This window comes from Lagopus leucura, unplaced genomic scaffold (assembly GCF_019238085.1).
Source record: "Lagopus leucura isolate 7727_CA_CO unplaced genomic scaffold, USGS_WTPT01 Super-Scaffold_100040, whole genome shotgun sequence".
Taxonomy (NCBI): domain Eukaryota; kingdom Metazoa; phylum Chordata; class Aves; order Galliformes; family Phasianidae; genus Lagopus; species Lagopus leucura.
The window spans coordinates 752,853-774,762 of record NW_024962289.1 but is presented as its reverse complement, the minus strand read 5'-3'; the positions used below and the strand labels follow the sequence as shown (position 1 = coordinate 774,762).

The 21,910-nt window shown below is 52.4% G+C and overlaps 2 protein-coding genes across 2 annotated transcripts in view; both read left to right on the top strand.

Moving 5' to 3' along the window:
* WBP2 (WW domain binding protein 2) overlaps positions 1 to 6,665 on the top strand; it is a 7,343-nt gene extending 678 nt beyond the window's left edge. Inside the window, exons 2-8 of the mRNA XM_042883817.1 lie at positions 1,097 to 1,205; positions 1,750 to 1,885; positions 3,434 to 3,526; positions 3,837 to 3,953; positions 4,182 to 4,304; positions 4,789 to 4,865; positions 5,072 to 6,665. Of these exons, the coding sequence (XP_042739751.1) occupies positions 1,097 to 1,205; positions 1,750 to 1,885; positions 3,434 to 3,526; positions 3,837 to 3,953; positions 4,182 to 4,304; positions 4,789 to 4,865; positions 5,072 to 5,125 (709 nt within the window). The 3' untranslated portion in view covers positions 5,126 to 6,665. The remainder of the gene's footprint in view (positions 1 to 1,096; positions 1,206 to 1,749; positions 1,886 to 3,433; positions 3,527 to 3,836; positions 3,954 to 4,181; positions 4,305 to 4,788; positions 4,866 to 5,071) is intronic.
* Positions 6,666 to 8,133: 1,468 nt separating this feature from the next.
* Positions 8,134 to 20,381, top strand: UNC13D (unc-13 homolog D). Its single transcript, XM_042883818.1, has 32 exons — positions 8,134 to 8,364; positions 11,208 to 11,240; positions 11,443 to 11,550; positions 11,749 to 11,808; positions 12,043 to 12,109; positions 12,191 to 12,368; positions 12,606 to 12,650; positions 12,823 to 12,891; positions 13,074 to 13,143; positions 13,270 to 13,374; positions 13,615 to 13,707; positions 13,884 to 13,987; positions 14,091 to 14,208; positions 14,677 to 14,801; positions 14,908 to 14,998; positions 15,110 to 15,166; positions 15,360 to 15,457; positions 15,680 to 15,731; positions 16,058 to 16,188; positions 16,568 to 16,688; positions 17,152 to 17,295; positions 17,455 to 17,553; positions 17,954 to 18,160; positions 18,268 to 18,336; positions 18,426 to 18,505; positions 18,626 to 18,731; positions 18,802 to 18,873; positions 18,975 to 19,058; positions 19,207 to 19,327; positions 19,501 to 19,624; positions 19,855 to 20,060; positions 20,147 to 20,381. The coding sequence occupies exons 1-32, from the start codon at positions 8,224 to 8,226 to the stop codon at positions 20,251 to 20,253; spliced, it is 3,285 nt and encodes a 1,094-aa protein (XP_042739752.1). The 5' UTR covers positions 8,134 to 8,223; the 3' UTR covers positions 20,254 to 20,381.
* The last annotated feature ends 1,529 nt before the right edge of the window (positions 20,382 to 21,910 follow it).

The window sequence follows — 21,910 nt, the reverse complement described above, 5'->3', positions numbered from 1 at the left end:
GGCTGTCTATCTGGCAGTGGGCTGTGTTGGCTGTCTATCTGGCAGTGTGCCTCGCTGCATGCCTTGCTCCTGACGTGGTGGTCACCTGCCTTGGGGACAAAAGGGCTTCTTTCCTCAAGGCCAGTGGAGATTGGGTGTAGGAGTTGTGTGTCTGGCTTCCGTTTGGAATGGGAATCATTGTGAAATAGAATCAACTCCAGTTGGTGGCTTAAACTCGTGTTCAGTGAAACCAGCACTTGCAGTTGCTCGGTGCGGTGCTGCTCCCAGCTGTCATCCCCTTGGATCAGAGGTTGCTGCTGTGTGAGCATACAGGCAAGCTGCTGCAGCCCAGGCTGCTTGTGTTGCTTGATTCAGAGTGAGCAGAGCCTCTGTGCCCTTCTGTAGCTTTGCTGCAGGGCAAAGTGCTTCCTGGCAGAAGGGAGAGGCGAATGAATGACTGGGGATGGTAATAGGCATGAATGTGCTGTGCCCCTCCGCTGTTAGGGATTGGTGTACCTGACATGGATGCCGTCATGTTAAGACAATACCACCTGCATCAGTATGGATATATTGCATTGGTCTTAATCTGGTTGGTTTCTAATTGAGGCTTAAGGAGTCAGTGCAGGGACTCAGGGCTATAGAAGTCAAGTGATGAGAGGAGGGATCCAGATCACATTTTAGTGACTGAGGTGCATTCTTGTGACCTTTGGTAGCCTCATTACATAACCCAGCCTGAGGGGTTCCTGCTACAGCAGCCCTTTTTCTATCGTGTTGCTTGTGGTGAACCAATTTAGGGAAATGATCCAGCAGAAATTCAACATAATGTGAGAAATTTATTCAGAACTTGTTGAGTTTAATTGACTAGATTCACTGCCAAGCTGTGCAAACAGCAGTAGCTGTGTCAGCACACTGAAGAAGAAACACTAGGCTGAGAACAAGCAGTCAGTACTACTGAAGTTGCTGCAAGCAGCAAAATGAAAAAGTGCAAGAAGGCAAGGCAGAGCGATCTGCTGAGTGCTGGCCTGAGGTTAAGCCAGTTTTGGTAGGTCAGTAAACTCTGCATGTTTCACTTTTGCCCTAAGCTGTGACATTGAGCATTTTCTCATCTCGTTTGCAGCGTTCTGATGACCTATGATCACGTAGAAATGGCCTTCAGTGAAATCGAACCGATGCCAGAGGCTTTCAAAGGGACCAAGAAAGGGAGTGTTTTCTTGACTCCCTACCGAGTAAGTAGTAGGAGGCTTTAGGAGATGAGAGCTCCTCATCGTTCTGTGCTTCTACACATCCGCTCTCCAGTGCATGAGCGTCTGGATAATGTACTGCTCCTTGAATTATGGCCCCTCCTGTCCTTAAGGGGAGCTCTATGGCTTCATTGCATAGTCTGTCTATTTGTCATAAGATAATAAATCTCATTAGTTCTTACCTAGGCAGCTGTTCAGTCCACCAGGCATCTTCAAGATTGAAAATAAGTGGTGGTCTGGAAATGCTGAATGCAACAGTTCAGCTACTGAATCACAGCTCTGTGGAGCTGCGAGTTCTCTAGGAACTGGGGGACTATTATCTGAGCAAGTGTAATCTTTCTGGAAGGCTTTATTGCCTTGAGGCATCACTTTACCTTGTGACCGTTCTGAGAAGCCTGGGGCTTGCAGGAGTTTCAAGGATCTTTGAGTGTGGGAGGCATTTCAGTCCACAAGTCTCTCTCAGATAATGAACTGGGGCAGTGTTTCCTGTTTATTTTAAACGTCCTTTGTGATGCTGTTTCCTTTTCAGGTTATCTTTGTATCGAAGGGGAAGGATGCTCTGCAGTCTTTTGGGATGGCCTTTTATTTGTTGAAAGACTGTGAGATTAAGCAGCCTGTCTTTGGAGCAAATTATATCAAGGGTACAGTGAAAGCAGAGGCAGGAGGTATGTATGGCACTGATACCAAGCTGAACTAAGATGCAGAACTTTTATAGTTCGCAGTAAAGCAATTGTTCTGTGTAATGTAAAGTGGATGCTGAATGCAGGGGTTCTTGCAGTACTGCTAAAATGTGGTTTTTCTCTTTGAATCCAGCAGCTAAAAATATTCCCCCCGTCTGCTCTGTACAGTTACAGTGAACAGATTAGCTGTGTGACTGATCCCATTCCTGCCCTCTGTACTGAGTTCAGTCAGCCAAGTGATCTCACTGGGTAAACATCAGAGCAGGCAGCAGGCTGTGGCAGCGGCACTGAGGGCGTCGCTTGGCCTTGGCCAGTTGAGCTTCTCTCTTAATTATGCCTCCAGATCCTTCTGTGCCAAACACTCGTGGTCTGTTCTGGTTCTGTATGGATTTTAAGGTTCAAATCTCTGACATCTGTTTCTTGTGCAGTTTAGGAAAAGCATTTGCTGTATTGTTTGGAAAACAGTGGATTACCTTGAGCTTAGGGAATCTTTGAGGGCAGCTTCATCAACATCTTCATAATGTTTAATGAAAAGGTTGTGGTAAACTTTTTTTTTCTTTTCAAGAAGAAGATACTTTTATCACTGTTCTATGCTTCTACTTTTTACAAAGGCACTTATTTCACCCAGAGCCTGATTTATTCCCTTACTTGTGGCACTGCAGTGCAGTGCAATGTTGAGAGGGCTTCAGCCTATTGCCCTGAAATCAGCCTTGTAGCTTCTGTATGGGAGCGAAACAGGACCTTGCAGCGTGAGAGGAGAGCTGAGCAGTAAGGACAAACTGCAAACTGTGTGAAAGGCAAAGTGCTTTAGCAAAATCTCTGCGAGTTCCCCCCAGGGGCTGGCTGAGTTAACGAGGGGGTTGCTCCAACAGCCAGAGGAGTCTGGCTTAGCTCAAAAGGCTCTTTTATCTACTGACACAGCTACTGCTTTGATGCATTGTTGGCACTCTGGGCTGTGCATGTTTTTCTTTTTCAGCCTGTAATAAGAGATGTGGCTAATTTATTTATTTTTTTTATTATTATCCTGACTTGAAATATTTTCTATGAACTGTAATGGATTGATGTGGTACTTGTTTTCTTCATTAAGCTCTTTGCTTCGCTGGGCACTCAAACTCCCAAACGAATTTGCAGCGGGCAGTTAGGTGTAGTTGCAAAAACCTTTTAGCAAATGGGATTAACAGAATCCCTGTCTTGTGTACTCATCGTGTTCAAAGCTAGAGTAAATCCAGCACTCCTGATAGCCTGGGCTATTGGCAGCCTGTGTGATAGCAGGCACAACTTTAGCAAGCTTTTGAATGTCTCCCTTATTGATGGTCCTATTATTCAGGCATCTCTTGATCAGAAAACGTTGTCCAACATGAAATTTTCTGATGCTAAAGGTAATTGTGCTGCTTTCTCTGCAGGTTTTTCTTGTATATTTGGGATAAGCTCTTTAAAGAATTATAGACAGAGCCTCTGTAGCTGAAGCATGGAAGTTAAGTAGCATCAAAATGGCTTCTCTTTATTCATCAATTCTGTCTTCTCTCCCTGCAGGAGGCTGGGAAGGATCTGCCACCTTCAAGATGACCTTTACAGCTGGGGGTGCTATTGAGTTTGGGCAGCGTATGCTGCAGGTGGCATCCCAAGGTAGGGGAGCTTAATGCTCTCTGCTGTTTGGCTTTGTGGTTTCAGGAGGCCTTGCCTTAATCTTACAGCAAGGGCAGTTTGAAGCTGGGGCAAGTTGGATTCCAGTCTTTGTGAATCTCAGGCTGTATCTGGAGCTGACTTGCCTTAAAACAACACCTTTTTCACGTCCAGCAGGCAGTGGGTTTGTTGGCATTGGAACTTGGTTTTGTTTTGTTTTCTTTGGTTTTCAGATAAGGACTCTTTAAGTCTGTTGTAGGCCTTGGCTTGTGATCGGTGTTTTGCTGAAGTGAACTTATCTTTCCTTCTCCAGCCTCCAGAGGTGAAGTCCCCAGCGGAGCTTATGGCTATTCCTATATGCCAAACGGATCCTATGCTTTCGCACCACCTGTGGCCAACGGGGGCTATCCGTACCCACCGCCTCCCCCTGGTGAGCCTGGGAGTTGCAGACGAGGATACTTGGAGCTGGCAAGATTTACAACAGCTAAAAAGGGAGAGAAATAGAAATGTTGCATTATCTTTGACGTTGGATCGGATGCCTTGTGCAGCTTTTGCTTCTGAGCTTAAGGATATTTACCTTTAGCTTGCTTTGGCTGCACGTTGTGACTCCACCCGGGGTGGTTTAAGTCCTTTATCACGTTGTCTCCTTTCCTAACAGAGTTTTATCCTGCTCCCCCTATGGGAGGTGCAGACATGGGTTACATGCATCTGCCGCCCCCGCCGTACCCTGGGCCCATGGAGCCGCCCTCTGGTGGTCCAGATCTGCCTTCCACTCCTGCAGGTAAGAAATATCTTTGAGGGAATCAGCTCACAGCTGCTTCATGGTGCCTGCAGCAGAAGTTGGCAGACGTTCTCTCTCTGCGCAAAACTTGGTGTCAAATTATTGCTTGTGAGATTGAGAACGTGGAGCATCAATGTTATTGCTCAGAAAAGTCAGAATTTTGTTCCCTTGTTGGAGTTTCATATCTGTAATGTCCTTGGGAACATGAAGTCGACTTAGAAGCTCCAGTTAAGTTAAAATTGTTTGGGAAGGAGCAGTTAGGGAGCTCCTCTAACCTCCAGCTCAGTCTGAAGGCCGGCCTGGTGCTCTCAAGAGCAAACACCATCTGCAGATGCATTGTTTCCGTTGTAGCTGTTTTGTAGCTGGAGCTTGGATAAGGCAGTGCTTTATTTGCAGCAGCTAATGGCCAGGAGGATGTGAAATTGTGAATATAAAAATTCCCCGTGCGCCACCAAATTTGTCTCTTCTGTTTTTTCTGTGACAGCTGAAGCAAAGGCTGCTGAAGCTGCTGCCAGTGCTTACTACAACCCAGTAAACCCACACAACGTCTACATGCCCACGGTACGTGCTGGAATCGAGTTTCCATAGGGATTTCTTACTTGGGAGAGAATCAGAATTGTGTACAAGTTACAAAGGCTTACAGCTGCCATGCTGTGTTAGCAGTTCTGCTCAGTGACACAGCAAAGTGTGTCTGAATTGATCTGTTGCATGTTTTGTTTGGTTTTCCTTAGCCACAAATTGATGTGTTTTTACTGTCTTTCCTTCAGGACCAGCCACCCCCTCCTCCATACTTCCCACCAGAGGACAAGAAAAACCAATAAGCTACCACAGAACTCCTCCACAACTCGTTGCTTTCTTACTTCCCACTTTGGCTGAATCCTGGGGCATGGTCCATAGCACTGAGGAGTAGAGCCTTACCTCAAGGCACGTAGCTTTCCTGGACTTTAGTGGTAGATATGAGCAGGGCAAAGGGAGATCTCAGCAGCCTGGCTTACCTCCAAGAGCTCTGAGGGTTTGCAGTCCTACCACAGTTTTCCCTTCTCCCTTTGCACACCAACACTAGATCTCAAGGTTCTCTTTCTGATAGTTTCCTTTATCTCTGTTTCTTCTGATACTTAAATTATACCTCTTTAGAATGAGCTGCTGTTGCAGAGTGATAATTAACAAGCTCATCACATGGAAACAAGGCGCCTGGGGAGTCTTGTCTTTACTTTGGGGTTCTGTGGGCACAGAGATGTCTCTAGATAGCCCTCTAAACCTCTAGTATCAAACCCAACTTCTTCCTCTGTTACTGAAAAAGGGCTTCAGTGGGAACCTTTGGAATCTCAGAGAAAATAAGTGTCCATCAGATTATGCAGATATCTGATAAACTTTCTTTAAAAGCCGAGCTGTTCCTAACTGTCACAACGAATCTGATAGCCCTCCAGATTGTTCTGCTCTGCACTGTGATGATGCTGACAAGCTTCCTTTTTTGAACAAAGCTGCCCTTTGCAGGGCTGATCAGCAGCATCTGACTGCTTACAGATCACATGGGAACACTCATTCTCACTTATCTCTTTTTTCCATTCCACTACGTGGGCTTGAGATCACAAAGCCCTGAATATTATCCTTATAGTCATTAATGCACTTTTTTTCCCCCCTGTAACACAAGTTACACGTTGGCCAGTGAAGTATCTTACTGCTGTGATTTAACTGGTGAATTAGTCGCTCATGGGAAGAAAATAGTTGCTTCTGCCCTGGAAACACTTGAGAGAATGTATGAAAAGGTGAAGTGAGTTGTGAGGTGTAACTGAGCTGTGCAGCTGGATGTTGTTTAATGCTGTCAGTGTTCCTGGATCAGCTGTGAGTTTGTTTGAATGTCAGCGCTTTGCACTGAAGGTTCAGGCATTTTCCTTCCATGACATTCATCTCATTTGCAAAGTCTGTCGTGCTCAGAACCTCTGCAGCACTGATCAGTGACCAGGCTGTGAAACTGCATGGTACAAAGCTTTGCATCAATCAGATTTTACTGACTTCTGACTGTTTGTGAGGGCGAAGATCCGTCCCAGTAAGTGTGAAGAAAGATCATGTGCTAGGGAGCTGCTGAGACTTGCTGCATGCAGCCTGCTTGGAGAGAAAAAGGTCCACCTCCTGTTTTCTGTTTGTCTGAGTTTAGGTGATTAATCAAATCGCTGCTCTCTGTGCACTGACTTTTCTAGAATTGCTACTGCAGTGATGTAAAGAAATGGTTATTTTAAATATGCATATATATTATATATATATATTTATTTTGAAAATGTTTGATTAATATATTAATGTGAAATGACTTCCGAATGCAGATTTGTTTTGCCAAGACTGAAGTAAAGCGAAACCAGCTCGAAACGGAACGTTGTGTGTTTGTGGATGGGAAGGGGCATTTCTCTTGGCTGAGGCTCGCTGGTGAAATGAGAGTAAAGTATTAAATCTTCACAGATGCCCATTTTTCCAATTCCTGTTAGAAACTGGTGAGGCAGCTGCTCAGCATTGTACCCCAATTTGTTTATTTCCAGACCGGTTGTCTTTGTAAGAGCTCCTTGTAATCTATTGCTGGAGAAAGGAGTCAAGGGACACCTTCCAAGTTCTGCTCTCAGCGTTGTTTGTCCTCCCACATAACTGTATTAATGAATTTTTGTGCTGGCCCATCAACTCGGGCTTGATTTCTTTAGCAAGAAGTGGGTGGAGAAGGGAAACATGAAGACAGAAGACGTTACAGCCCAGTGAGAGCAATGCAATCCCTGTTCTGTGAATTAAAATACTTCAGCGCTGGTTTTCTTGTATCTCATCAGCTCAGCATAAGAAGCTGCAGGAAGCTTGGGACACCACGGCTCCTGCTTTCAAAAGGGCTCTTTCCCATTTACACTCTTCTAGGATTAATGTCTGTAAGTAAGCACACTTTGTGTGACGCTCCCAAGTCTTACAGTACAGCTCTCATACAAGCAGCACAAACATCTGAGCGTTGGCTTGGTTCTTTTTACTTCTGATATCCTTCCACTACTAAGTGTGCTCCAGGGAAGAAAGTTTTCTGTAATTACTTTCATGGCAGCTCGGCTCCATGCTTCAAGCTGAATCTCTCTTCTGCTGGCGTGGGCAAGCAGTAAAGTCAGCAGTGAAGATGTAGTGTTTGCTGCCTTAAAAAAAATAAAGAAAAATATTTGGGGTGAATTAGGCCGGAAGAAATGAAATATTCCTGTTCTTAACGTGGATTTTAGTGAGCTAAATCAGTGGCTTTTGAGCTGAGAGCCTTTTACAACGGCTTCTTAATGGATGTTGCTGTCCCTCCATGCTGTGAGAAGGGGAGAAGGAGCAGGTCAGAAATGATGAGACCTGTGGTGTGGTGTTACACCGTGGCACAGAACGGCAGGGCGTGGGCAGCAGTTCGTGTTGGATCCAGCAAACCTTTGGACAAACAGATTTCCAGCTGATGTGTGCAGTCCTGTCTCTGTGCTGTGACTCTTGGTGCCTGCTTCCCTGCTCCGAGACGGGGCTGTTTTCCCCTCTTCGCTGGGCTGTGGTGAAATGAGGTATTTCCAAAGCTCTCTGAGATGTTGTGCAAAAGCAGTTACTGCAGGAGCTGCTCACAGACGTCCTATGGCAGGACCTGAAAGTCCTGTTGAAATCCTTTGGGCTGGGGAAGGTGTTTGCAGGGCTTGTGCCTACCTGCTCAGGAATGCCTGCAGCCTGAGGAAGGGGCTGAGCCCTCCTCACCACACCGTTCTGCTGAGTGAGACCGAGTGATAAATGTTGGCCTTTCTATTTCTTTCCCCTTATTATTATTTGTTGTGTGTTGGTTTGGAACGCCAGGCCACGCGAGGTGAGGAAGTTAATTTTAGACGAGGGTTTTCTCCACAGTCAGGCTTGCCATTACTCAGCCGTCTGCAAACCCTGGGTGAGTCAGCTGGAAATGCTGCTCTCTCCTGAGCCTGAGCTGGAAACGTATTGCAGCACCCACTGTACTCAGAGCTGTCTGTGCTGTCATGCTCACTGCTGTGTCCTGCCTGCCCCAGGACGACGGACTGCTGACAGGTGGATCCTGGAGCAAAAGGTATTGATTTGCTTTGTGCTGTTGAAGCTGGGCTGTGAGCCTGGCTCAGCAAATGCTGCCTATCTACATTTTGTCTTTGCCTCGCTCAGGTCTCGTCTCTCCAGACCCAGGGCAGGCAGCATCGGGGGGTCTGGGGCAGCAGGAAGCTGCAGGGGGGGCTGGGCCCACACTGCCCTCATTGTGAAAGCTCCTTCCACCCCATTCCCACTCCCCTCACTGCCCATTTGCGGCGTGGTTTGCCAAACCATCACAGGGTTTGCGCAGTCATCGGAGCCGGGGTTTAAAAGGAGAAGTGAGGGAGGGATGTGTGTTGAAATCAGTTTTTTGATCGTTTGCCCGTTTCTGCTCAGCTTCAGATAAGGACAGGCGGTGGCTTCAGGATTATCAGGTGCAGAGGTAGGAAGATCAGCAGTGCTTTGTGCTCACGGGTCCCTCTGTGCCAGGTTCTCATTTGGAGATGAGATAAATCTTGAAGGCTGCGATGCCTCTTGCTGTCCATTGCCCTGTTAGCTCTGGTACCCCAAAGCAGCAGCTGTAACCCCTATTATTAACTATGGACTCAATTTGTTCCAGGGCAGCCTGTAGCCTTATGTAGCCCTATGGCCTATAGAGGAAGAGGTTTTTCCTTCAGGGTGAATTATTTTTAAAGGGGATGGAAGGGTTTGCTCTGTATTGTGCATATCTGTGGTGCGTGCCCCTGGCTGTGCTCGTGGGGGTGGACTGGTGTGCGGGGGGAGCTGGTTTGGGCAGCACTGATTGCTGTCAGTGACCTTTGGGAGCAGGGGAGTGCAAGGTCCTGCAGATTGCCTGCAGGTGGGGAGCATTCAGCTCCATGGGGTTATCCCTGCTAAGCAGAAAGCTGAGGTACTTCTGGAAGCTGCTCTTGGTGCTGGGGTGGATGGTGTTGCTCTGTCCTTATTAACTTTCTGCTGGTGAGAAGCAGCAGAGGTGCGAGCAGCTTGGCGGTGCTGTGCCTGCTGTGCTTTTATCTCTGCAGTTGCTCTTTGCTATGACAGATTTTGCTTTTGCAACCAAAACCAAACTCAGAGACGAAAGCATTTGTTTCCCAGCAGCACCGTACGTCATCACATCTCTGCTTTATTCTGATAAGAACAGCATGCCGTGCTGATGTCCCACGTCAGTGCTCAGCATCGCTGTCTGTAGGGCTGGGCTGGGCCTCCTCCTCTGTGTGTCCCATCTGCTGCTTGCCCAAGGTGAAGGGAACACTAATCCAGGATTCCTATGGGCTGAGCCCAGCACTGAGCAGCACAAAGAGCAGCACGTGGCAGCCCCAGAGTGGGGAGCAGAGAGGATGTGATGCTGAGCTCAGCCTGGTCGATGTTCTGATAGGGATCGGAGGGAAGGGCGCTGCTGGTGCAAAAGTCTGCATGCTGCAATCAAATGAAGTGTTTACATGGACGAAGGCCATCAGCAGCCCTGGGTTCCCACTCATTTCCTGCTCTTTTGCTCAATGAGCTGCGATGCCTGGAAAACCCCATGGCTGTCCCCATCCATGTGTGCAGTGACTGCATCAGTTCCCAGCCCAAACTTGCTCGGGGTGCCGCAGGGTATCTGTGTGCTGCAGTTTCTCACCCCACAGCTTTGGGGCCGTGCTGCATATCCCATTATATCCCATTATATGCCATACCCAGTCATGGAGTTGACTTCTGCTCTCTGTGGGGTCCCCCTCCCATGCTCATGAAGTACTCCACAGAGCAGCCCAGGTCCTCCATGCCACTGCTGCGTGTCCTCCTCACCTCCAATGATTTTTGCCTTCTGTGACAGCTTTTGCCCACTCTCTCCCAACCCCTCGCTCACAATTAATGACTGAATTTGCATGCGATGCCTTCCCTTCACCCCACTCCTGCACCACAGAGCTGTGGGTGCTGCATGCTGCAACTTCTACGCTTCCGTTCTGCTCCAGTAGCCGTGATGCGATAGGGGCTGTGGTTTCCTCTGAGCACATGATCATGGGGGGGCAGGCAGAGCAGTGCTGGGGTGACTGCTCAGCCCAGCCCCAGGATGGCAGCTGCTGGTGGAGCACCTATGGGGAGCCTCCCTAGGGAGGAAGAGAACCCCGAGGTAGGTGCTGTGGGATGGGGATGGCGTTCGGGGCGAGGTGGCTGTGGGAGTGCAGGGTGCAGGGCTGGCAGATGTATGGTGGAAATGTGCTCAGGTGGAGAAATGGGGTGAGGAGCGTGTGGCCATAGCGGGCTGGGGCTGGAGCCAAGGGAGAAGTAGGACTGAATGCCCTCAAAACAACAAACTTCCTGCTGCCAGCTCAGCACCTGTTATCCACATAAGCAGGAGCAGCTCCCGTGTTAACCTGCAGTGGTGGTGGAGCAGAACCCAGCACAGATGGTCAGGGGATTATGGCAGCCCTAGATTTGCCGTAAGCAAACAGTGATGATCCAGTGGGTGTTTTTCTTTTCCCACTAGGAGGATCCCAAGGTCATTCCGGGTCTTGGGTTGGGCTCATCCATCCCCCTGAACACCCCAGCTCAATCTGTGTTCGTGCTCAGCACAGAAAGGACCAAATGAGTTTCAAACATTTCCAAAATATGAGTATGGGGTTTTGTTGTTGTTTTGTTTGTTTTTGAGTCACCCCACTGCACCCCGAGGGGCTCAAACACTGCGAGCTGCCCCAGATGGCACACAGCACCACTGGGGTCGCCATCCCCAGGTGAAGATAGGCGGAAGGAAAATGGTTTTCATTTCATTGCCTTAAGTGCCATTGGGGTTTAATGGCACTTCTGGGACAAGCCCACCCTGTCCCCTCTACCCACCATCACTGTGCCCCCAGACCTGATGGGAAATCCTTCCTTCCCCTCTTGTTTCTCCAGATGGATCTCTCACACCGCTTCTCCAAGCAGGAGGTACGAGCACGTGGGTTCCTGTGGGTTCCTGTGGGTTCCCCATCACTGGGGCCATCGGGGGGGGGGGGGGGGGGGAGAGCCCCTTTGGGTGCAGGAGGAGCACCCTGCTGTCAGCAACCCCTGGGTGCACTGGAGGGGGAGGGCAAGCAAAGATAAGGGAGGCCGCTGTAAAGGCAGTGATGTGATGGCACTGTCCCCACAGCTGGCCCTGCTCTACCAGGAGGTGCTTTACACCATCCGGCACCGTCTGGGCAAACCGCAGCCCCAACACGTTGCTGACAGCCAGGAGCTCTGTGCCTATGTGCAGAAGGTGGGTGCTTCTCCATGGGACCCTCAGTAGGCAATTCCTAAAGACCCCACAGGGTTGGGGATGGCACCGGGGCGCTCAGAAGGCTCTCCCTGATGAGCTCTCCCAGCCTTCCTGCTGCTCCAGCTGGAAAGTCCTTGGCTGCCCTCCAGCCACCATCAGCAGGGCCACATCCGTTACCAGCCCTAATGTTTGTAACAGGCTTTTGGCATGGATGCAGAGGAGCACAGGACCATCATGCAGCAGGTCCAGGAGCTGGAGGTACGGAGCAGGGCGGGCTTTGTGCTGGGGTGCTGCTGGATTTGGGTGTTTGGGTTTGGAATGCCCCAGGTCTGCGCAGGGACTGAGCTTGTTTGTGACAGGGGGCACTGAACCGTTTCCTGGGGTCAGTGACACCCAGCTGAGCACGCAGCAGCATCACCTCCTGGGGTGCATCCAGCAGCAAACACTGTGGCTGCTTTTCCCTTCTGTTAAGCAATCTTTTCTCTCTGCCAGAGCCCAATTTTTTGTCTGAAAGCAACCGTGAAAGAAGCCAAAGGGATTTTGGGTAAAGACGTCAGCGGTAAGCAGAGCTGGGTGGATGGCTTTGCAGAAAGGGTACAGCTGCTGCTCTCAGTGGGGACAGCACTGCTGGCTCTCGCAGGGTACAGCGACCCGTACTGCCTGCTGGGCATCGAGTCCAAGAGCCAGGAGCCAGCCCACCCCAACAGCAAGAGGAGGCTGAAGGCTGTGGTCAAGGACCTCATCCCTGAAGACCAGATCCATCGCACCCAAATCATCAGCCAGACCCTCAACCCGGTGTGGGATGAGACGTTTATCCTGTAATCTGCCACCCGTTCCTCCCATTGCTACTAAGGGGTCTCAGGGCTCTGAGGCTGTGTGGGGTGGGGTCTCCATTTCCACATCTCTGTCTCTCCATCTCTGCTTCCACCTCATCTCCATCTGCATCTCTATCTCCACCTCCATCTATCTTCACTTCCACCTCTGTCTATTTCCGCTTCCATCCCCACCTCTCAAAGGCCGCTGTCCTGACGTGTGCTGCTAACCATTCCTTCCAGGGAGTTTGAAGACATGGAAACAGCCAGCTTCTACTTGGACATGTGGTGAGTACAGCTGGAGGAGGGTTCTGCCTCCCAGCATGGGGCTGGGAGGGTCAGTGGGGTGACCCTCAGATCTGCACACATTTCCAAGCACAAAAATCCCCTTGGACTCCATTTCCCCTTGGAATGTTCTCTGATCACATGAATTCCTTTCCCTTGCTGCTTCTGCTCCCAGGGACTCAGACACGGTGGAATCAGTGCGGCACAAGCTGGGTGAGCTGACGGACCTCCATGGCCTCAAACGGTGCGTGCTGCCACGTGGGGCTGTGGGCATCGTGTGTTTGCTCCCTGGGTTCACTAAATGTCCTTGGAGGAAGGGAGGGAGGGCAGTAGTTCTCTGCTGTCTCCATATTGCCTTGCTTTGTCCGGATCACAGCCGGTTGGTGGCTGCGTGGATCCCTTCATCCTCTTGCTCCTGCCTTTCAGGATCTTTAAGGATGCTCGGAAGGACAAAGGGCAGGATGACTTCCTGGGGAATGTGGTCCTCCGTCTAAAGGTGAGCCCTGGATGTGAGCGAAGGCTGGGGAGGTGATGTGGCAGCATGGCAGCACAGCTCCCAGGAGCGATGCCGAGTCCCCAGCACAGTGGATCAGCTCCCTGCACCTCATCTCTGCATACACAGGACCTGCACTGCTGGGATGACCGGTGGTACCAACTGGAGCCGCGCACAGAGACGTACCCCAACCGGGGCCAATGTCACCTGCAGTTCCTGCTGACCCACAAGAAGGTAGGAGCGAGAGAACCATCGCCTCGGCAGGAAGGGTCGCCCACTGATCCCCATCCTCTGTGTCCCATCTCTGGGACTGGAGGCATTGACACACTTCACACTTCGACTTGAGTTCAGACGGGGGTCTCCAACCCCACGTTGTTTGCGTCCCCATGTTCCCAGCTGTGTTCCCAGCTCTCCAACTGCTTGGGCAGGGGATGGTTATTGCTCACGTGCTTTGCATGCCTTGTCTCATTCCAGAGGGCCACCATCTGCAGCCGGACGCAGCCGAGCTACACCGTGCACCGCCACCTCCTGCAGCAGCTGGTGTCTCATGAGATCCTGCAGCACCAGGTGCCGTAAGGAGAGAGGAGCAGCAGGGTTGGGATGGGGGATGATGATCTTGATGGCTGCCACATTGGCATGTTGCACCGTGATGGAGTCAGGAGACGCCTGGCCATGACTGGGGCCCCATGAACAACATTCCCAGCCTACTGCAGAGTTCCTGACCCAGCTGTGCATCCTGGCAGGCCGGCAGCACCGCCTGGGATGGGGAGCTGAGCCCACATGCCAGCACTGTGCTGTACCTGCATGCCACACAAAAGGATCTCTCTGACTTCCACCAGGTCATGGCGTGAGTATTCCATCTCCATTTCCCCATTCTGGCTGTAACAGCCTTGGTGAGCACCCTGTGCCACCCCCTTGGGGCTCACCTCAACCTCTCCCCAAATCCCCAGGCAGTGGCTGGCGTACAGCAAGCTGTACCAGAGCCTGGAGTTCAACAGCAGCTGCCTGCTGCACCAGATCACCAGCATCGAGTACCAGTGGATGCAGGAGCGCCTGCGGCCGGAGCAGGTGGGACACGGGGAGGTGTGACCTCACATCTCCTGCTGGCTGCATTTCCCTCTAGGGAAGGGCAGGAACTTGTGGGGTGTGGGGCTGCCCAGAGACCTCAGGGATGGGCTGCAGGGCATTACTGGTGGGAAACAGTTATGGGACCGGGACAGACCAGGGAATTTGTTCCCCATCACAGAGAAGCTGCTGCTATCCAACCATGCCTAGGTCCCAAGCCCAATGACTATTAAATCTGACCCAGTTCCTGCTGCCTCTCCATGGCCTGTTTTCCCAGGGCATCTGAATCCCGTGCTGAGATTTGGAACGTTTCACGCATAGCAATGAGCTTTCAGCACAAAACTCAGCTCAGCCCCTCTGGGGAGCAGTTCCTGGGGGCTTCAGGAAAGGAGCAAGAGCCTTGGGCTCTCTTCTATGAGGCCCAACAGTCCCAGCACCGTGCACAACAGCATGTTCCCTTCCATCCCCCAGAAAGCAGAGCTGGCAGAGTCCTTCCAGTCCTTGCTGACCTATGGGGTGTCCCTCATCCGGAGGTATCGCATCATCTTCCCCCTCTCTGTCCCGAGGTCCACAGAGAGGCTGCAGTCCCTGCTCCGGTGAGTCTGGTTGTTGGGAGAACTGTTTGTGTAGGGCCTCCTGGGGAAGAGGTGTTGTCTTGGAGGGGCTGGTGATGGGTTTTGTCAACGGTTCTCCCTTTTGCAGGGTCCTGGTCCAGATGTGCAAGATGAAAGCTTTCAGAGAGCTGTGCACACTCAGCCCTGATCTCCCCAAAATGGTTTCTGAGGCGCTCAAGGTAGTGGAGCCTCCTGTCCACCCCCTACCCCTACCTGGTTTCCTGCAATGCCCCACGGCTGGCTTGGTGCTGCAGCTTCAGTGCTGTCACACTGCGGCTCCTCTCTTGCAGTCAGGCACGACGGAATGGTTCCACATGAAGAAGCTGCACCTCCAGCCCATGGTGAAGGTCAGTTCCCACCTCTGCTACTCCAAAGCGATGGTGCTCAGACCAGCCCTACAAACTCAGTGTTCCACGTGTGGATCCAAGGATAGCTTGCTGCCTCACAAGGACAGATCATAGAAATGAATCCGTTTCAAATGGAGGTCAGGTCACTTCAGTATCGCTGAGCATCCCAAATGAGCTGTTCCTTCTTTTTCAGACCATGGAGGAAAACAGCAAAGCCTTGGCCAAACTCCTTTTGGAGGTGATAGGAGATCTCCAGCAATGCCACAAAATCTGGAATAATTTCTTCATCAGGTGGGGTGTGGAGCTCAAACCCCTCCTCAACCACCTTCCACAGGACCAAGAGCAATGAGGCAGTTTGATGCTTCATTCCCTGGTCCTTGGGTTCCACCTGCAAAAGGAGATCATTGAGCGGTCCCAGTTCTGTCCTGCAGTGCTCTCCTCTCTCTAATGGAATAGGATGGGCTGGGTTTGCTGGGTTGGGACTGGCTCCTGATTCTGTTTCTTTCTTTGTAGCACCTTGAAGCTGAATCTCTTCTCCATCACCTACTTGGAGCTGGAGAGCCTGGTGAGTGATCCTGTGGCTGCTCTGCACTCCTGGGGCTGAGGTCTAAAGCCTGGCTGAGATTTTTAGGTAGCCTTCAGGCTTGGCTTCTTGTTGCAAGCCTGGGAAGAAAGCAAGCTGTAGAAATTCCATCCTCCCCTGCACTCCCCTAGAATCACCATCATTATGTGTCAATTTGCCTGACCCAAAAGATCTCCTCAAATGCCACATGAAAAGGAGTGCCATGAGCTGCCCCTCTCCCCATGGCTTCAGACAGCCCATGCCTTCCCAGCTGGACCCCTCTAACCCTGTGGCCCATGAGCTGCCCTTCTCCCCATTGTCGCTGCCAGGTTGCAGAGCACGTCCAGGAGCAGCTGCGCGAGGTCGACGCTGGCATGTCCAAACCCACAGCTGAAAGCCTTTTCCAGCTCTACCTGAACCTGCAGGAGCTCTACAAGATGAAGGACTTCCTCCCGAAGAGGTATCAGCCTGCCAGAGGGGTGGTGCTGGAATGGGGCACTGAGCAGTCAGTGTTGGAAGAACACCAAAGCCTTCGCTCTCACTCCACCCCTAATTCCACCCCAGAGCAGGCCTGGTGTTGGAGTGAGCATCATCAGAAGAGTTTCAGGCTTGGACTCGATGATCCTTATTGGGATCCTTAGTTGGACTTGATGGCCCCCTTCCAACTACATTCTATGATTTTTATGCTCATTTCTCAGTGGGTTTTGATGGGGGCATCCAAAAGGGGAGTCTTCTCCTTATTCTGTTTCTTGTGTATGAGATGATGGAGGGTTGGAAGCCCCATGCCATCACCATGCACTGCGAGAAGCTGGTTTCTCAGCTGGTTTCTCCATCCACAGAGATGGGCCTTTGGCTCTGAGTGATTTCCACCAGTGGTTCAAGGAAGCTGTGCCTCAGTGGCTGCAGAAGGCCTACAGCATTGCACTGGAGAGAGCACAGAGGGCTGTGCAGATGGACCAGGTAACCCAGGAGGAGAAATCTCCCCCAGCATTTGGGGTCCCACCAGCTCCCTCACACACCCCCAGTGGGTTCTTTTTCCCATGGCTCTTTACTCCTCTGTGGTCCTTACCTCCATGCCTGTTTCATGGCACTGATGCCACCACGGAGGTCCCTCTTGCAGCCTGGTTTCTCTCCCTGTGATTTGGCTTATGCTATCAGCTGGTTCTTCTGGCCTTCAGAAAGAGGGAAGGCAGCTATGGGGGCAGGGGCTCCTCACCCTGTTCTTCACTGCTGTTCAACACTGGGATGGAGAATGAGGGAAGGCCTGGGGCGCTGCATTCCCATCTCCTCCATTCCCCAGAGCGGTCAGGTGATGGCACAGATTGAGGGTGGGTGTAGGAAAGATCTGGTGATGGTCCTAAAACAAAGGGAGCAGCTCTCCAGTCGGGGATGACTGGGTTGGTTTTGCTCCGTGCCCTCCCAGCTGACGCCCTTCGGGGAGCACAACAAGCACAGCACGTCCACTGTTGACCTGTCCACCTGCTACGCCCAGATCGTGAAGACCTGGCAGCAGCTCAACTGGCCGGATCCTGAGGAAGCCTTCATGATCATGGTGAAACTCGTGGAGGTTTGTGCTCTTGGGACTGGTCGAGCAAACACAAGCAGCAGAAGTTTCCTCTTACTTTTAGAGTCAGGTCCCAACGAATGGGGCCAGTGTCCCATGCCAACATAGTGGGTTTCTCCGTGCTGCCCTGCTGGTGTCACTTGTTCCTTCTCAACCATGCAGGATATGTGCAAAATCGCCCTGATGTATTGCCGGCTCATCAAGGAGAGGGCTGAGGCTCTGTCACTGAGCAAGCAGAACGAGGGTGAAGCAGCCAACAGGGTTGGTACTGGGGCAGGACACAGGGCTTAGGGGGAGGCAAGGTTTGGCCGTTGTTCCTGAGCAGCTGAGCAGCCAGTATCCTGGGTCTGGCTTTCATGGGGATCAGCTGGACCTGATGGCTGTCATCGTGGAAAATCAGGAGGGAAAACGTGTGGGTTTGGGGAGAGGGGAGGAGGGGAATGATGGTAGGGATGAGGGTGGGGATGAAGATGGGAAAGAGGATGGAGATGTGGGTGAGAATGAGAACGGGATGAAAATGATGGGGATAAGAATGAGGATGGGAATGATGAGGGTGGAATTAGGGTAGGGATGAGAGTGGGAGGGATGATAGAGACGAGGATGAAAATGGGGTTGAGGTTGGAGCCAGAGGGATAACTTGAGTAATGACCTTCCTCTCCAGCTCTGCATCGTGGTGAACAACATCAAGCAGCTGCGGCTGCTCATCCTGAAGCTGCCATTGCAGCTGGACTGGGCCCAGCTGGAGCGGCGCATGGGGGCTGTCATTGACCAGCAGCAGATCCAGCACACGCTGCACCATCAGCTCGACAGCACCGTCTGCTGTCTGGACCATGAGGTTCAGGACGTGGTGCAAGCCCTGGCCACCAAGGTGAGCACCTGCCGCAGGTTGCCCTGCGCCTGACCTGAAGTGAGGAAGTTTAACCCAAGGGGATGGAAATAAACCTCATTGTCTCTGTGTGCTTTTTCTCCTGGCAGCTGGAAGCGGGCATTGCCAGGCACATTCAAGAGCTGTCAGCCCCCAGCAATGCTCAGGAGCCTGAGGATGTAAGCACCTGGCCCAACCCCTCTGCTGTGCCCTGCTGAATGCAGCCCCCCCCCCGTGCCCACCCCAATGCCTCTCTCCTGCTATGCAGTCCATCCTCCCTCTCATGAAGTTCCTGGAGTCAGAGCTGCAGTACCTCAACGAGCACCTGGTCCAGGAGAACTTCAAAAGGTGACCCCTGTGAGGGGTCCTTGGTGTGGGGCTGTGGGGCTGAGCTCAGTGGGGTGAGCTTGGTTACCTGTGTGTGCTCTGTATATCCCCCAGCTCACTGCCCCCTCCTTTGCCCCGCAGCCTCCTTGCTCTGCTCTGGCATCACACCTTGGCCGTGCTGACAGCGGCTGCTGGCCCACAGGTGCCCTCGGTGCAGCACTGCAGGAAGCTGCACTGTGCCCTGAAGGTACCTGGGGGGCTGGGGGAGGGTTCCTGCGTGGGCACCTGGTTGCTGCTAACAGCATTTTCCTCCTCAGAGCCTGGAGCTGTGCTTCCATGCTGAGGGCTGCGGGCTGCCTCTGGACACCCTGCACAGCACTGCCTTCCTGGTATGGTGCTGGGGGGGGCCAGGATGTCCTTTGGGTGTTCTATGGAGAGGGGTGTCCCCAAGGCTGCAGACCCTGATAGTCACCCCTTATCCTCTCTGCAGTCACTGGAGAGCCGCCTGGCCCTCTGCTCCTCCACCAGCCGCAAGCTCATCCAGAAGTACTTCAGCAACAGGATCCAAGAGCAGGTGGGAGTCAGGGCCCCCCACACAGCCTGCCCACGGCCTCCCTCAGTCCTTGCCCTGTCAGCAGTGGTTTTATCCCAGTGCTGGGCTCTGTGGGACCTGGGAGGATGCCTCCAGGCCCCCATAACGCTCCCTCTACCATGCCGTGCAGCTGGGCATCAGCTCAGAGAAGTACGGAGCTGTGACCATCAAAGCGCTGTACCGCCCTTCGGAGCAGAAGCTGCGCGTGGAGGTGCTCAATGCTGCCAACCTCATCCCCTTGGACTCCAACGGTGAGAGCACAGGGCTGCAACCCAGGGTCTGCTGAGGGAAGAAGGGGATTGTTTCCCTGTATGGAGTCACCCTGGGCCAGGCGGGGATGTCTCAGCCCCGTTGCAGGGCCGGGTGCTCTGGATGATGCCCAGGATGCCCCATAAACAGAGGGCTGATGGCTGCACCCTGCCAGGCTCCAGTGACCCCTTCGTGCAGCTCACCCTGGAGCCCCGGCATGAGTTTCCCGAGGTGGTGGCCCGCAGCACCCAGTGCAAGAGGAATGAGCTGCACCCCCTCTTCGATGAAGCCTTCGAGTTGTATGTAGAGCTCAGCACCCAGCAGCCCCCCACCTCCCCATCCCTACCCCACAGACGTGAGTCCTGCGGTGGGTTTTCACCTCCTGTCCCCTCTCCTTGGGCTGACGCTGGGGAAAGAGGTTGACACACAGCAGGGGAAATTGGGGTGTCCTATGGGCTTTCACCCCACAGCTCCAAAATGGGGGGAATGAATGACGGGATGAGATGTCCCCGTGTGTCCCACCCCATAGCCTCATCCCCTCTGAGAAATGCCGCCAGGATGGGGCTTGTCTCCTGCTCACTGTCTTCGACTACGACACTCTGGGTGCCAACGACCTGGAGGGAGAAGCTTTCTTCCCACTGTGCCACGTGCCGGGCCTGGATGCTGATGAGGACCGGGCTGACATGGGCTGGGTGCCCCAAACACGCCTCCCCCTCACCCACCCCAAACCTGGCGGTACGGGGGGCGGGATCTCACCCCCACAACCAACCCCACACCGTGCGTCCTTCCTACCCCACATCGCTCCCCTTTTTTCCCTCTAGGAGATGAGATCCTGCAGCTGCTGGAGTGCAGGAAGGGAGACAAGGAGGCCCAGGCCTTCGTTAAGCTTCGCAAGCAGCGAGCCAAGCAGTCCAAGGAGGCAGCATGAGGAGCAGGGGGGCCTAAATGTGGGGGTCCAGAATGGGATCCTTGCCCCCAGCACTGCCCCCCATGGGGCTCAGGAGGGTCCTGGGGTGGTTGGGGATCTCCCTGCCGACTAACACTACATTGCCTGGCCGTGTCCCCAGGGCTCTGCATGGGGCAGCAACATCAGTGCAGGGCTCCCTCCTTGGTTGTCTCTTTTTTCCTTTCATTTTAAATTAAAAGCCAGCAGGTGTGCCGGCTCAGCCTTCGTGGCAGGTGGGAGAAGGCGGTGCAGGGTAATAAAGCAGCACCTGCCACATTGTCTGCTGGGGCTCTGAGGGGTGAGGGTTTCCCTTTGCAAGGGTCACAGGCTGTAATGCACCGAGGCAGCGAGCATCCCTGCAGAGCTCCCAGCACCCAGCAGTGCTCGAAGCACAGCAGCAATAATGGGTACCACACTGAGCTGCGCCTGGGGGTCTGAAACACCAGAACCAGAGGCTGTGAGCCCAGCATCACCCAAGCCTGTGCTAAGCAGCTGCATGCTTCTGGCTCCAGAACACCCCTGGGATTCCCAGGTGTGAGAGCTGCAACACCCAGCAGGCAGCTGGCTGCTAACTGTGTATGTGCTTGGTTTTTTTTAGCTGCAATTAAACTAATTATGAACCCAGAGCTCTCCCCCAGGCAGCCCCTGCCTAGCTCATAGGGTCCCTGTTTGCAGGGGAATTAAAAGTATCACCCTCCTGCCTGTGGCTCCTCTGCAGGCAATTGAGGTCAAGCTGTCTCTGGGGGTGGAAACAAAGCTCCTTTGGTGCTGACTGCCATGGCCAGGCTTGACCGAGGGATTAAAGCAGCCATTTGCTCGCTGCAGTCACTTGCTTCTGTCCCCATGTTGGGGATGCAGCTCTGCAGAGCAGCACAGTGCAGCAGTGGGATGTGAAGAAGGGTCTCTGCTTGTGGAGGGGATGCCGTCCCATGCTGGTACTTGTGCTGGGGACACGATGCTGTCACATTACTAACAGTCCTTAATGGGGCGATTCGGATGAGTGCTGTGCTTGTAGATCAATAAGCAGTGAATGCAGCCTTAAATAAAAGCTCATTCTTGGACACTTGAAGAGAGCAATGTTATGTCCAGTGCCATAGACAGCAAAACCGTGACCACGGGGGCTCTGATCACCTCACTCCCAGCCTGAGCAACAACGTGGGGGATAAAACCCATCTGGATCTGTGGTTGTGCCACTTCCAAAGGGTCTGCCTCACCTAACCCCACCGGCTCCCCCTTATCCTAAAGAGCAGCCCCGCAGTGAGGGGGTCAATGCAGGAGGGAGCAGGGGAACAAAGCATTCCTGGTCCAGGGGAGCAACGTGCTGTGATGGCACAGACCCCCCCTCCCCCAAGCTCTGTTCCCCCCATCGATCGCCACGGAGGGGCCGTGCTGCATGCACACATGGACACACACACACACACACACACCACACACACACACACTGCTTTATTTTGCTTCTCTTTTTTGGTTTTTTTTTCTTATTTTTTTCTTAGCAAAAAAATAAAAATTTATTGTCCTCTAAAAAAAAAAAAAAAAAAAAAAAAATCCATCCTGCCCTTGGAAACTGTGACACAGATTGAGATCTTTCCAGCCCCACATGCAAGTTCATTCTGCCAAGAAAAGAGTCTAAACCAGATTT

Bases quoted from the DNA above. Each gene is read 5' to 3' on its own strand.
- UNC13D (XM_042883818.1), top strand. From the start codon at position 8,224: ATGCTGCTCTCTCCTGAGCCTGAGCTGGAAACGTATTGCAGCACCCAC. The intron at 12,369-12,605 runs GTAATCTGCCAC...CATTCCTTCCAG, and splicing joins TGGGATGAGACGTTTATCCT to GGAGTTTGAAGACATGGAAA. The intron at 18,337-18,425 runs GTAAGCACCTGG...CCTGCTATGCAG, and splicing joins ATGCTCAGGAGCCTGAGGAT to TCCATCCTCCCTCTCATGAA.